The sequence below is a fragment of the Vicugna pacos genome, chromosome 15, assembly GCF_048564905.1.
Source record: "Vicugna pacos chromosome 15, VicPac4, whole genome shotgun sequence".
In the NCBI taxonomy this organism is placed as follows: Eukaryota; Metazoa; Chordata; class Mammalia; order Artiodactyla; family Camelidae; genus Vicugna; species Vicugna pacos.
In genome coordinates, this window is record NC_133001.1 from 51349278 (window position 1) to 51364990 (window position 15713).

The window sequence follows — 15713 nt, forward strand, 5'->3', positions numbered from 1 at the left end:
GTTAGCAGATTATTGCATCTGTGTTCCTGGGGATATTGGTTTATACACTTTTTTTGGTGATGTCTTTCTGATTTGCTATTGGAGTAGCACTGGTCTCAACATGAGTTGGCAAGTGTTCCTTTTTATTTTCTGCAAGAGTTTGTGTAGAACTGGAATTATTTCTTAAATATTTGATAGAATTCACCAGTGAAACTTGGAGCTTTGAAGTTTTTAAAATAGGCATAAAGCTTTTTAAAATTTCAGTTTCCTCTTTTTTCAGTTCCAGTTTTTGTGAAATTTTCCCTAAATTGTAGACCATATTGGCCTAAAGTTATTTATATACTATTTCCTTATTATCCTTTTATTGTCTGTCAGATCTGTACTGATGTCCCTTTTTGTTCTTGATATTTGCAGTTTGTGTTCTCTTTCTTGTCTCTTGATCAGTCAGGACAGAGTTTTATCAATTTTTTAATAGTTAGTAAACTAAATTTTGATTTCTTTTTCTATTGTATGTCTGTTTTCTTTGATTTTTGCTTTTATTTCCTTTCTGCTATGTACTGGATATGTTTTGCTCTTATTTGACTAGATGGAAGATGGAAGTTTAGATCACTGACTTTAAACATTTTTTTCTTCAACAAGCATTTTTGTTATTGATATCTAATTTAATTCTGCTGTGGTCAGAGACTGTATTCAATATGATTTTAACCTTTTAAATTTATTAAAGCTTGATTTATGTCCCACAATATGGTCTGTTTTCAAAAGAATTAAATTCTTGCTATGGTGCAGTTATTGAGTATAGTGAGTGGTTTATAAATGTCGATTTAATTGAGTTGGGTGTTAGAGCTGTTCAGATTTTTGTATCTTTACTGATTTTCTGTCTAGTTGTTCTATGAATTCCTGAGAGAGGAGGGCTGAGATTTCCAAATACAATTGTGTATCTGTTTATCTTACCATTTAGTTCTGTCATTCTTTATGTATTTAGGATTCTAGTTTTTAGAGGCTTACATGTTATTTTGTCTTGATGAAATGGCTCCTCTACTGTGATGAAATGTCCCTTTCTATCTCTAGTAATTCTCTTTGTCCTGGGTTCTATTTTTATCAAATATTAATATAGTTACTCTGGCTTTTTTTATGATTAGCATTTACATGACATCTTTTTCTCTCTTTATATTTATCTGTGTATCTTTTTTTAATGCACATCTCTTGTAGAAAGCATATAATTGAGTCTTGCTTTTATTTTTAGTCTGATAATTTTTGTCATTCAATTTTAGTGTTTAGAACATTTACGTTTAATGAAGTTATTGAACTGATTAGGTTTAATTTTACCTTCTTGTTTTTCTATTTGTCCTGTCTCTTCTGTTTTCTTTTAGTGTTTGTTTTAGGATTTATAATGTACATTTAAAAATTATTTTATTACACAGTATGCACCCATGCCTGCCTTCTCCTTTGTACTGTTGTCAGATTTGTTTATATACATTAAACTGTCACAATATATTGTTTTTGTCAAGTAACTCTTTAAGAAATTAAAAAACAAGGACAAGTCTTTTATATCTACTTCTGTTTTCCATTTCTATTACTTTTCAACTTTTTCCTTCTGTAAAACTGAGTTTCTGATTGATAGTTTTCCTTCAACTTGAAGAATTTATTTAATATTTCTTATAATGCATGTTTGTTGATAAATTCTCTGCATTGGTCTGAAACCATCTTTGATTTTTGCCTTTATTTTTAAAAAATACTTTCTCTGGATATAGAATTCCAGGTTGACCTTTTTTTTCCTTTTAGCTCTTTAGAGATGTCATTGCATTGTTTTGTTTTTGACCAGCAGTCATTGCTGTTCTTGCTTCCCTGTAGGTAACGTGTCCTTTTTCTCCAGCGCTTTTAAGATGTTCTCTTTATCATTGGTTTCAGAAATTTTATTATCATGTTACTTGGTTTTATTTTCTCAGTTTAGCTTGCTAGAGGTTCATTGAGCCTCTTAAATGAGTGGATTTTTAGATTTCATCACATTTGCAAAATTTATGGACGTTATTTAAAATTCAAATACACTTTCTTCGCTCAGTCTCTCTTCCTCTGTTTTCTGGCGCTCTAAGTATATGTATTGTAGATGGGCTGTGATTATTCCACTGGCTGCTGATGTTTCTTTAGTTTTTTCCTCCATTTTTCAGTTTGGATTGTTTCTTTTGTGAAGTGTTTAAGGTGGAAGATTTTTTTCCCGCTCTGCATTGTTTAATTTGTTTTTAACTCCATCCAGTGAATTTTTCATTTCAGGTGTTTTTTCATTTTTAAAATTTGTTTGATATTTTATAGTTTCCATCAGATTCTGTTGAGAGCCTCTATTCCCCCATCTTTATGTTTTCCTTCATATTCCCAAATATGTTTTAATAGCTCTGTTGACATCCTTGTCTACTTATTTCTCAGTATGTGTGATTTCTGGGTATGTTTCTGTTGATGAACTTTCTTCATGATTATGGGTTATATTTTCCTGCTTCGCATGTCTAGCAACTTTAGATTGTATGCTTAACATAATTGCTATGTTACTGAGTGTCTGATATTTATACCTCCCCTAATTTACTGAGTTTTGTTCTGGGAAGTAGTTGATTTCTGTGGATTGGCTTAATTTTGAAAGACTTCTTTTTAAGACTTAATTTTTTTTAAGACTTAAATCTTAAAATATTTTTTAAAAATTAAGTTAAAAACCACATGTAAGATAAGGTTTAGAACAGTTTTTATGTTGAGGGTTTTTCAGCCCTGCTTTAAGGTGAGGCCTTTCTAAGATCTTTTGCAGATGCTCAGAGTGTTCAGTAGTCTCTCCGCTGTGACGAGGTGGAGCTCATACCTTTTCAAATGCTCTCCAATCTCTGATAGTTGTTTTTCTACGATACTTTTCCTTTTCTTGGCCTTATAGAATCTCTGCATGTGTGTAGCTTTGTATTTGGCCAAAGACCCAAGGAGTCTTCTCTGCAGATTTTTAAAGTTCCTTTTCTGCCTCACTCACTTCTCTGCCTTGCAAATTCTAGTCAGCTTAGAAACTCCAGACTCCACCCTTTATCTCTGCTCAGTGAGACTTCTGTTTGATGTCCCTCTTCCTGCAGCACATTCCAGAAAGTGCTTCCTGTCAGAGAGCAGGGGTGGTCCTGGGGCTCACCTCATCTGTTTCACTTCTGTTTGTACTGCTTGTCGTAAAATACCTGAAAACCATTCTTTGACATAGTTTAATTTTATGGTGGGAGGCCTACTCTGAAACGAGTAACTCTTTTTTTTTCTCTTTTAATTACAAAAGCAGTACATAATTGTAACAAATTCAAACAGTATGGAAGTAGCAAAAGTAACAAAAAGATTGTTTTATCTTCTCAGTTTGCATTCTTCATAGCAACTTATGTTAATGATTTAATATAAAATCTTCTATGCTTGTATAAACCTGTGTATACACGATTGTATAAATAGGTACAACTTTCAGGAAGGAATTTTGGCAGTAGCTCTCACACACACAAAAATCTTCTACCTCAAAGGCTTTGCAAAAGAAACTATCCAAATTGAAAAATGGAGGAAAAAACTAAAGAAGTGGAACATTAGTAGCTAGTGGAATAATCACAACCCATCACAGAGTATAACACATATAATTAGGGTGCCAGAAAACAGGGGAGGAGACATTGAGTTAAGACGTTTATATACATGGATTGACTTTTTTGGGGGTAACAAAACAAGGTCATCTCATGTAGTTCTCCAGTTTGCTCCCCCACTTACTGAATTGGTGATATCTTTCCCAGTCAGTGTGTACAGACGTAATTCGGTCTTTTAAATGTAGTCACAGTATTCCATTGTGAGAATGCGAGCCACATTTTCTTTCTTTCTTTCTTGGCAGAAGTTTAGACTGTGGCTTCTTTCTTATTTCTTTTGCCCATCTCACTCCCCTCCCCTTCTAACCGCGCTGGAAAAGACACCTGTTTGTCTATAGGTGTAGTATTCACAGTGTGACAGCTACTGCCATAATTCCTTCCTGAAAGTTGTACCTATTTATACAACCATGAAAAAGATATGATTGAAGCCATTTCTCTTCTCCATTGTCAGCACCATATGTTACCTATTTCTAACATATTCATCAGGTTGCAGGCACAGGGAGAAACGCATCTCATGTTCAATTTGCATATCTTTAGTTATTAGAACATATGTTAAGTGGCTATTTTTATTTTTATTTTTTGTGGATTGTTAGATCATATCCTTTTGCCTATATTCTTCTTACATTAGTTGACTTTTCCTTACTGGTTTGTAGTTTTTCTATGTAGTATGAATATTACTCTTGTCATAAATGTTACAAATATTTTTCCCGATCGATCTGTCTTTTAAATGTGTTATGGCTTTTTTTTTCCATGAAGCTTTTTTTTCTTTTGGTGTCTGCATTTGTCATTTTTCTTTTTTCCTTTGTAACTTCCGAGTTTCTTATCATGCTTAGACCTTGCTTATTCTAGGACTGTAAAATGTTTCCCATATCTTCCACCAACACTGTTACTTCACACATTTAAATATTTAGCTCCTCTGCATGTCTTTCTAGTGCCACTAGTTTGCTGTTGCTGATTTTTAATGTAAAAGTCAAAGGATGTTTGGGAGAGAGCGCTCCGTGAAGCCTTGGTGATTGCCCCATGGTCACACCCAGCTGTTTCATGGCATCACTGAGAATAAAACCAGGTGTTCCTCGTTTTATTTTTCTCCCTTTTCCATTTCTAGTTTGGGTAAATGAGCAGTGGATTGAAGCGTGCTCCTTAGCCCCTGAGTGCTGCTGTGTACGGCACAGGGCTGGGCGCTGGTGGTAAAGTGATGGACAAGATGGGCAACACCTGACATTGTGGAACTCAGAGCTTAACGCTTAAGGCATACAATGAAAAGTAGACAAATACTATACTTACATGGCATAAGGGCTGTAAAAGATGTGGAATCATTGGAATGGGGGAGAACAGTGGGGTCTCGAGGCTGCTTAGACAGGGCAGTCAGAGAGGGCTGGTGAGACTTACATTGAGATGAGAAAGATGGAAAGGAGCCAGGGGCAGAGTGTTCCAGGCAGAGAAGACAGCACCGACAGAAGCCCTGAGCTGAAAGGAGCTTGGCGTCTGGGCAGGCTGGAGGGGCCGCAGCTGGTGCAGGAGGTGAGTGAGTGTAAACAGTTTCACCAGGAACACGGCAGTTGTCAAATTGCTCGTTAATTTTATCATCAGCCTTTTTGAATACTTTTCAGAAAACTTCATTGTCACTTAACTTTGTGAAAATCTGTACTATTTCCAAAACCACATAGGGTGCTGGAAAAATCTGGTGATAATGTCTTTATTTTTGCATTGTTATGTGAAACCTTATCTTGTAATGAAAACATATCTTTATCTGGGTCAAAACACATGCTGAGTTTTCTGGAGCTACTGGTTATAACTAGAAGTAATAGTAAAGATAAATTCCCTTCGGATGGAACTTACTTCAGACAGATACAATGTGGTGCGTAAATCTGTTTATCCTCTTATCAAAATGAAAGATCTGTTACCGCAAGTAAAACAGTAATAATGGAAAAATGTTGCTGTGTTTCTTTAGCCCGTGAATCCTTCTCAGGGCATTGCATTGCCTTCTTGCTGCTGTTCACATAGTATCTGTGTAGGTGCGGGTCTTGTAGTCTTGTGTTGTTGGTCATTTTGTGCCTAAGTTTACTTCCAAGTTTGATTTTTTTTTCCTTTTAAAGCTATCTGAGGACAGAGAACTGATCTTTTTCTTCATTTTATTCCCCTCTTTAAAAAACTGCTTTTCCAGAGTATATGTGGTATTTTGTTAGACTTTAATAAAATTCACTAGACCCTCTGTGTTCGAGGGCCTCTCTCAGATTTTTTTTGCCATGCTTTTTCACCTCTTGATACATAGTCATAATGAAGAAACTCATTGGCATTTGGTGAACTTTTCCATGTCTAGAACATGTTTTACATATATTGCAGAGATAAGAGGGAACTTGAACCCTACAGTACCTTCTTCAGGTGGAGAGAAGACTTTGGTTACATAACTCACATTTAATCGTTAGTCTCTGAGGATGGTAAGCCCTTAGCTTTTCCTTGCCCCGTTGCTGTAGATTTTCCTGACAGGCTTGGGCCTCACTCATCAGGGAAACATTACCACTTTCCAGTCCAGGTCTTGGGGGGGTAGTGTTGAATGAGACGTCGTCTCAGACTTGTGCGGACAACAGTCATGTAAACAGCATAATCTGGTGTGAAAATGCTATGAGAGATGGTTGTACAGCATTTTGGGGGCACAGAGGACAGTGGTCAGTTTTGAAGAGTGTCAAAGGAGGAGGAGGTGGCAGTTTGTCACTGCAGTTGTAATAAACACGAACCGTTTGAGCAGTGTTGGAGATGAATGTTCTAGGGGAAATGGCTGTGTGTGCGGTAGACACAGAGACTGGAGCATGTGTGGTTTACTCGCCAAGTAGTTGTGTTACTAGTGGGTTATTAGGTGTCTGATGGAGGAAGGAGTGGGAGGACAGCTACGATGGGACCATTCATGAAGGGCCTTTCATGTATGTGGAGGAGTTTGGACTTTGATGTTGTTGGAAATGGACAAGCATCAGGGATTTAGCAGCAGAAGCTTGTGATCTGGTCATCTTCCTACTTTACAAAGGTATTTTTGGACACTATTGAGGAAGCATTAGAAGAGAGGAGACTGAAGGTGGCAAGATCAGTTAGGAGGCTGTGGTGAGAGACTAAGTGAGAGGTGATGCAGCCTGAATGAGGATATCAGCAGAAAAATAGAGAGAAGGCGATGAATTCTGGAAACATATCTGAGGCAGCACCCCTCAGGCTAAACCAGGCTCTGGCCGAGGGGCAGTGTGTTGTGATGGGCACACACTGTGTGGGGAACCCTTGGGCTCTGGGCTTCATTCTGATCCTGACTTGTGGTGTCACCTCGAGTCTCCTAACCATTTGCAATTTTTGTCGGTGAAGGGAAGACACTGGTCCAACCTGTCTCTTCAGTTCTGAGATTCTAATAAGGGGAAACAGAAGCAAACGAAAGATCAAAACCCTCAAACAAACCTCACACAGTTTAGAGTTTCACAGCCCCTTTTTCTGGTGCAGCTGGTGGCCTTTCTATTGCTGTACTGAACAATTCAGAACAGAAGGAAATACAGGTGTTGGATGATGAAAGTGTTGCTGATCAAAATCTTTTGTGTGATTGGCTAAGATCAGTTCTTGATTCACTTGCCTAATGCACATATGTATTTTTTTTCTTTTTCTAATCCTGTGTCAGTATCATCCCACTTTATATTTCTTTAGCATCTATATTTGGTATACATATTTAAAAGATCTCAGTTGAAATTTTCTTCTTTTTTGCCTTTGAAGGAACTGAACTCATTGCATTGCAGTTATTTTCTGCCTGGCCTCTATGCTTTTGATCTCTCTGAATTCCCTGAGTCTTTGGAGGTGTATCATTCCTGAAGGGTTAGCGGACGGGGTCTGCTCACGTAAGTGGGAGCAGGCTTGTCAGGGTCTGTATTTCCCGCTCTTACTTTCTGGGAACTGTTCCTTTCTACCGAACAGAAGTGTTAGAGACCCTTAGGAAGTGAGGTAATACTCGAATACTTTCTTTAGTTGCAGGAACTACAAGTGTTTACTGTCTTTGCAATGTTAAAGGCACTTCTTTCCTTTTCGTTCTAGTTCCAAAAGACCCAAAACCCCAGTGGAGACGGGTGGCGTGGAGCTACGACTGTACCCTGCTGGCCTATGCCGAAAGCACGGGGACTGTGCGGGTGTTTGATCTTATGGGAAGTGAACTCTTCGTTATTACTCCGGTTCGTGCATACCTTAAACAGAAAACGTTTTTTTTTTGACTGCCTCTTGTGTATAGGTACTTGAATGAATGAACAAACGTAATGAGAGAGCAAGTATGACTGTAAATCAGAATAATAAGCTGTGAATTTAAGATACTCAAGTCTAGTTAGAGATCTGTACATGCAGTACCGATGCTTTGTATTTGTAATGCACTGTCCAGACATAGTCTACCGTTCTTAAAATGTGGTAGTAAGTCAGTCCTAACTGGAGGTGCAGAATCTGGTGTGAAGTTCCAGTGAAGGAAAGAAGTCAGTGGGCCACTGCAACAGAACCAGCTTCGAGAGGAATTAGAATTTGTTGCACTAAAGAGAAATTGAAATGGCAAGTGGAGAAAAAAAAAATTAGTGGTTGTAATAACTTGTATTTGTACTGTGCTTTATTCTTTATTAATGGCTTTGTGATATATTCTTACTTAGTATTCATAATACCCTTTGAGAAAATGGGGTAGATACTACCCTCATTTTACAGTTTAGAGAACATAGATTGTGAGGAGGTACAGTGACCTTCCCGCATGTGATCCAGTTTCTCAGTATCTCTTTCAGGAATCCAGTGCTTTTTACTTTGTATCCTCTTCCCTCAAATAGTCAAAGTACAGGGGCAGGTAGAACAGTGGTTCTAACTCTGGCTACATCTTAGAATCACCTGGGAAACTTTATAAAGACAAGGAAACCAAAAGCTAAAACTACTGCGTTGCCTGGGCTCCAACCGCAGAGCCTGATGTAATGAATCTGAGTGGGACCCGGACGTTAATGGTGTCTCAGGGCTTTCAGCGGATTCTGATGAGAAGCTAGGGATGAGAACCAATGATGCAGAGAATGATTTTTTGTTCAGAAATGAGTGAACAGAAATTGAAAAAGTACATTGGCTCCTGTTATGGAAGTTCTGGGGAAACAAAGTAAGAAGGTTGAATTTCTGTTTTCTAGACTAGCACTGTCTGACAGAAATGTGATGTGAGCTGTATATGTGATCAATGTGTAATTTAAAAAATTTTAGTAGCATTAAGTGAAACAGGTGAAATGTTTTCGATATGTTTTATTTAATACAACACATCCAAAACAATTCCATGTTAAAACGGTAAGGTCAAAGTTATCGAAATATTTCGCATTCTTACTTTGGTACCAAGTCTTTGCAATTTGGTGTGTATTTTTATGTTCGGCATCTCTCAGTTCAGACTAGCCAGGCATCAAGGGTTCAGTCGCCACACGTGGCTGTCATCTTTTACTATGTCTGGAGTGACTCTGGACAGTGAGGAGCCGTTCAGGGCCTTTTACGTGTGCTTCCTGGGGTGCACGTGCCTTCAGGTACTTAGTGTAGAAATACTGGCACTGAGTGAGTGTTCTAAGTGTCCTTCGCTTAACTTGCTGATTAGGCAAATGGAAATAACTGGAGTTTTTTTTCAGTATTGGTTACCTCTGGCAGTGGAAATTAACCTTTGAAACTTCATGTCTGAATTCTGTATTTTAGAGTTCTTTGAGGCATTACTTTGTTTTTTTCTCCCTCTTTTTTGCCCTAGACGTGTAGTCTAAACAGAAATTCACCTACTAGGTGAACATCTCACCCAAACAGGCTGCTGTGTTCCCAGCCTGTGGCTGGAAGGGCTGGTCTAGACTTGAGTGTCTAGTTCTGGGCACTCTGGCTTGCATGGGTCTTCAAATACAGATCAGTTCTGGGGCCGTCTTATTTAAAGTACCCCCAGCAAGGCCAGTGTCTCGGATATCTTCCAGTTATACACAAGTTAACGTCCATCTGGCATCTTTTCAGTAGCTTGCCTTCCCCCTCTCCTGCAGGCGTCTGGCTCAGCAGGTGATTTGGGCTGTGCCGTTGCTGGGTTGATATTTTTAGAGTACGAAGCAAGCGCGCAGTGGTCTGCGGAGCTCTTGGTCATCAGTTACCGAGGAGAACTTAGAAGCTACCTTGTAAGGTAAGAGTGCACTTTCTTTGGGATGTCCTATTTGAAATAACGTTTATTTCTCTTTCAGATTTTGCTGCCCCCACCAGCATTTTATTCTGAAAGATTGCAAATATAGAAGGAAAGAATTCTTTAGTAAACTCTCATATACCTCCACTAAAATTCTATTTAGTGTCTTACTATACTTGCTGTGTTATATTTCTATCCATCTCTTTATCCGGCCATTTATCAGTCTTATTTTTTAACGTATTTCAGAGTCAGTACTTGAATTAATGATACGCATGCTAAAATATTTATGTTTATATTAATTAAAATTCAACATTTGCTCATAGTTTTCTTTCTTTTGGGATAAAATCTGCATACAATGAAATACACAGCTCTTAAGTGCCCAAGCCAGTGAGTTATGACAAATGCACACACGTGTGCGATTCAACCCTATCAAGATACAGAACATTACCATCGTGCTGGAAAGTTCCCTCGTGCCTCTTCCCAGTAAACCTCTGCCTACAGCCACTCTTAGAGCAGCTACTGTTTATAATTTTTTCCCCCATTATAGGTTGCTTTTGTCTATTGTAGTGCTTTACATTAATGGACCCATGGAGTATGTACTTTTTTGTCCGTCTTCTTTCATTCATCGTATCTTGAGAGTCATCCATATTTTCACATGTGTCAGTAGTTTACTCTTTTTAATGGCTGATTAGTATTTCATTATATGAATATCTCATGTGTCTTAGTTTGGGCTGCTCATCACAAAATACCATAAACTGGGTGGCTGAACAACAGAAATCTATTTCTCACAGTTCTGGAGGCTAGACATCTGAGGTCAGGGTGCCAGCACTGTCAGGTTCTGGAGAGGATCCTCTGCTGGGTTGTAGACTGCCGACTTCCTGTATCATCATGTGGTGGGAAGGGAGCTGGCTGGCTCTCTGGCCTCATCTAATAAGGGCACTAATCCCATTCATGAGGGTTCCTTTCTTGTGACCCAATAGCTCCCAAAGATACCATCTCCAAATATCATCACAGTGGCATTAGGGTCTTAATATGTGAATTTTGGGAGGATACAAAGATACAGTCTGTGGGAGTCACAAATATTCAGTAGATAACACTTAGAGCTCCATCAATTGAAGAATGGATAAAGAACTCCTAAGTGTCCAGTTTTGTGCTATTGTGACTAAAACTGCTATGACCAGTCTTGTTCAAGTCTTTACCGGTATATGCTTTCATTTCTTTTGGGTCAGTATCTTTGAGTGGAACTGCTAAGTCATAGAGTAGATATAGTTTATTTTTATAAGAAGCTGCCAGACCTTTTCCAAGGTGGTTGTGTCATCCATATTTCTACTAATAATGTATCAGAGTGCTGGTGGTTTTACATCTTCAGCAATATTTAGTGGTGTCTGTCTTAATTACAGACATTCTCGTGAGTATGTAGTGGTATCACTGTGGTTTAATGGTGTTTATTATTTATCTTCTTAAATTTAGTGTTGGAACAAATCAGAGCTATCAGGAGAGTCACTGTTTCAGCTTCAGTAGTCATTATCCTCATGGAATCAACACCGCTGTTTACCATCCTGGACACAGGTAAGCAACCATTTGCTCTCATATTTGGTGGAGTATTAGGTGGATGTTGGCACAGTTTCAGAGAGAAGCAATTTTTCTGATTTTTCTTTTGGCTTCTTCGTTTCCTCCTCTTATGTATAGTGCTCTCAGTGTCTGTAGTGTTGTTGTAGTCATCTTCGGAACACTCCTGCTCGTCTGCCTGGCAGACTGAGCTTCTCTGAGCCGGAAGGGGCGCAGGGAATATCCACTGAGGACTGTCTTCTCCCTTAGCTCTCTGAGTCTTGTTTTTCTTGTCTGTAAAATGAAGATAGTGCCTAACGCCTAGCATCGTTGAGAGGTCTAACAAAACAGTGCATACAAAACGCCCTTGCATACAAGGGCCTCGGGGGGTGTTCTCCCCTTCTCTTTGCTTTCGTGGCAAATTAGGGCTGCATTGGTTATTGCACAGTTGAGTCTTCAAACTACAGGCAGACCTCAGAGATATTGTGGATTCAGTTCCAGACCACCCAATAAAGAGAATATTGTAACAAAGCAAGTCACATGAATTTTTTGATTTTCAAGTGTCTGTAAAAGTATGTTTACAGTCTACTGTAGTCTAAGTGTGCAATGGTATTATGTCTAAAAAAATAATGCGCATACCTTAGTAAAACAGAACAAAAACCAATTACAATAGTGACGTCAGAGATCACTGATCACTTATCACTATAACAAATATAATAATAATCCAAACTTTTTCATTATTGAGAGAATTACCAAAATGTGACGGAGACACGAAGTGAGCAAATGCTGTTGGGAAAATGGCATTGATAGAGTTGCTCTTCATACTCAAGGTTGCCACAGACCTTCAGTTTGTAAAACATACAGTGTCTGTGAACCGTCATAAAGCTGAACACAGAGAAATGAGGTGTATCTGTATGTCCCACTCTTCATGGATGCCACTGCTCCAGGTATTTGCCCTCTACATTGATGGTCACCTGAAACTTTTGGCATTTTTAATTCGAATAATTTCTCTTTTAATTTTGTTATTTGAAAATGAAATTTATATATATTTTATAGATTAGCCAAGCTAACTTTTTGTTTGTCTAAAAGAGAAGGTTGTCAAATTTTGAGTCAGACAAACCTAGCTTGAGTTCTGAATTTTGAGACTTAACTCTCTTGGTAAGTCCTTAAACTCTCTGACCCTCAGCGGACTTAAAGTTTTTTGGTTGAAAATGTATGCAAGTTTTGTATTCTTTTCAATCATGGGTCTGTCCTTGTGTTTTATTTAGAATTTTATTATAAAACATTTATAGTACCAAAGAGTACACCACCTGCCACACGCACACACACACATGATGAAGTCCCATTTGTCCTTCCCTAATCCCATCCCATCTTACTCCCTAAAGATAACTGCTGTCCTAAATTTTGTTTATCATCCTGTTGCTTTCTTTATAGTTTTATCACTTATGCATATTTGGTTTTGCTCTTTGACTATATAAATGGCATCATCCAGGAGACATACAAGTCTTGCTTTGTGACTTGCTTTATTGTATGTTGTTCTAGTTCATTCATTTTTAAGTAGTATTAGAATATTTTATTTGGGGAATATATTGCAACATATTTATCTGTTCTGTAGATGAAAATTTGATTTGTTTCCAGTAGAAATTTGGTTTTTTGGTTATAAAAATAGTACTGTGGCCAAAATTATTGTGCATTCCTCTCACACGTGTGCAAGAGTTTCTGCAGGATATGTAACTTGGAACAGAATTGCTGAATTTTTGGGTAAATACATCGTCAACTTTATTAGGTAATGCAAATGTTTTCCAGACTGGTTCTCCCAAGTTACAGTCCCATCAGCAGCGTGTGAAAGTTTGTTGTTTCTCATTCTCACTGGCAACTCTTGATGATGTTAGACTTTTAAATACTGATCTAGAAGGTGTAAAAGAATAACTCATTGTAGTTTTATTTGATTTCTCTGATTGCTGATGATATTGAGAAGCTTTTCATGTTATTGGCCATTCATGTTTCCTCATCTATGAAATTCTTTTTTTGTTTCATTTATTTTTTTTATTGGATGTTTGGTCTTGATATTTGCCTATAATCTGGATATTAATTCTGGGTTGACTACATACATGATGAGTATCCTCTCCCAACAAGTGGCTTCTCTTTTTTTCCCTTATAATTTACCTTTGATTTTATGAGTTATCTCTGTACATAATTCGAAATGTTAAATAGTTGGAAAACTTCCTCCTCCACCCAGTTTCTTGCTTTCCAAAGGTGACCACTTCTAGCTTATTTTAGTTGATTCCTTTGGTTGTTTGGTGAATCACCACCTTCTATAACTTTCTGAGAAAGGGTACATGGAAAGTATATTTTTTGAGGCCTTGTTTGTCTAAAAATGGCTTTAGTCTATCTTAATGTTTAATCGATGATTTGGCTGGATAGAATTGTAGGTTAGAAATAATTTTGTCTTTGAATTTTGGAAGTATTGCTCAGTTGTCTTGTAGCTTCTAGTGTTGTTCCTGAGAATTCTGATGTCACTCAGGTGTAAAAATCCATTTTTCTTTGCCTATTTTTTTTTTGGTCCCCCTTCTCTCTCAAAGCTGAGATTTTCTTTCTTTTCCCTCAGTGTTCTGAAATTTGGCTGTGTTATGCCTTTATATCCATAGTATTGACCATTCATTTTGAATACTCACTTTTGGGAAAATTAATTGAATTAGTTCTTTGATTATTTCTTTCCTTCTGATTCCTCTTTTCTCTCCAAAATGGCTGTTATCTAGATACTGAGTTTCCTGGACTCACCTTTAATTTTCTCATTCTCTTTTTTTCCCTTTGTTGTTGTTGAAAAAGAGAAGTAGAAGATTTTTTTCTGTATAGTTGTATACTTAATGAAGAAAGTGGTTTGAAGCACTTTTGAGTTGTATTATAAATATAATGAGTTAATTATACATATGATCCTGTTTTAGAAAAAAACCCTGTATTCTGGTTAATTTTTCTGATCTGTTTTCTAATTTACTAATTCTTCAGTGCCTCATCTCTTTTTTAAACTAGTTGTTGTGTTTCAGTTTCAATTTTTATTTCTCATTTCTAGAATTTCCCTGCAGTTATTTTAAGAATCTCTCTTAAGAAAGAGCAAAAGGAACTGAAATGAGTATTCAGTGAGCCACTAGTTGTTTTGAGGATTAAATACATAGTAGGTATTCAGGAAATGATAGCACTGAATAAATAATACTGTTTATTTTTTCTTAATTTGTGTAGACACTGTCTTTTTTATTGAAGTGTAGTTGATTTACAGTGTTAGTTTGAGGTATATAGCAAAGTGATTCAGTTATACATATACTTTCTTTTTTCAATTTATTTTCCATTGTATGTTATTACAAGAAATTGAACATAGTTTACTGTGCTGTAATAGATCCTTGTTGTTTATTTTATGTATAGTAATGTGTATGTAGATACTGTCTTGAAGAGTCAGTTGATATATTCTTAAGAAATTTGAAAATCAGTTTCAAAAGTCTAGCCAATGAAAAAATTAAAAAATCAGAAAAGAATATGCTAAATGCAATAAATAATCTGAAATGATAATAGACCTTTGTTTTACTCTAGATGAGGTTGAGTGATCACACGCAGAGTTGAGTTCTTCACATTTTATAAAATTCAATGTAATTGTACATGCTGCAAATAATTACATTTTCTTAAATCAAACATTTCTTTTGATTATAAAAAACACATTAGGAGAATAAGAAGATTGTGCTGTTTTTTATTCTTGTCAACTTCTTATACAAAGTTTGGCTTTTTAATGTTTGTTTTTATATTTCAGGTCTTACATTTTCCTTGCATAGCTTCACATTAAGTCTTGAATTAAAATTTTGCTACTAGAAAGGGGATAGAATATATTTTGCTTTGACGTGATCAGCTCTGTTGTGAATTTTGCTAAGCCTAGACAGTGCATGTATCACAGCCATGACACTCCAATTGCTGGGTGATTTCTGTTGAATGTGACCTATTTCTTTACATTTACATCTTTGAAACCGTGTTTTATTATGGTCAAATGAGATTTGGTCTTTGCTCTCTTAAGGCCTTTTCTTGGTTTAGTTCAACTTATTTTTGTTGTTTTAATGCATAGTTATTAATATCTTTTTTTCTCAGCACTTATATACATTAAAAAAGTGAATCTGCTGTCTCCTAAAAAAGTGTGTGTTCTGTCAGAGGAATTGTCTGTATTACGGAGATTGATGAAGTAGGAAGTCTATTCTATTGTTTTAGCCAGCCTGTTTTCCATTATTGCTGTCTTATTTATTGTGGCCTGCTGTGTGCAACACACAGTGTTAGCTTTGTGGAGATATAAAGATGAAGAGCAGTCTGGACTTCAAGGTTTCATATTCTTGAATGAGAAATAATATATACATGCATTACATATATATGTATATACAGTTGACCCTTGAACA

General features: G+C 36.9%; 1 protein-coding gene across 1 annotated transcript in view; it reads left to right on the plus strand.

The window, feature by feature from the left end:
• Positions 1-15713, plus strand: part of NBAS (NBAS subunit of NRZ tethering complex) — a 276510-nt gene that overhangs the window by 15037 nt on the left and 245760 nt on the right. Inside the window, exons 7-9 of the mRNA XM_072938186.1 lie at positions 7650-7783; positions 9611-9744; positions 11212-11310. Of these exons, the coding sequence (XP_072794287.1) occupies positions 7650-7783; positions 9611-9744; positions 11212-11310 (367 nt within the window). The remainder of the gene's footprint in view (positions 1-7649; positions 7784-9610; positions 9745-11211; positions 11311-15713) is intronic.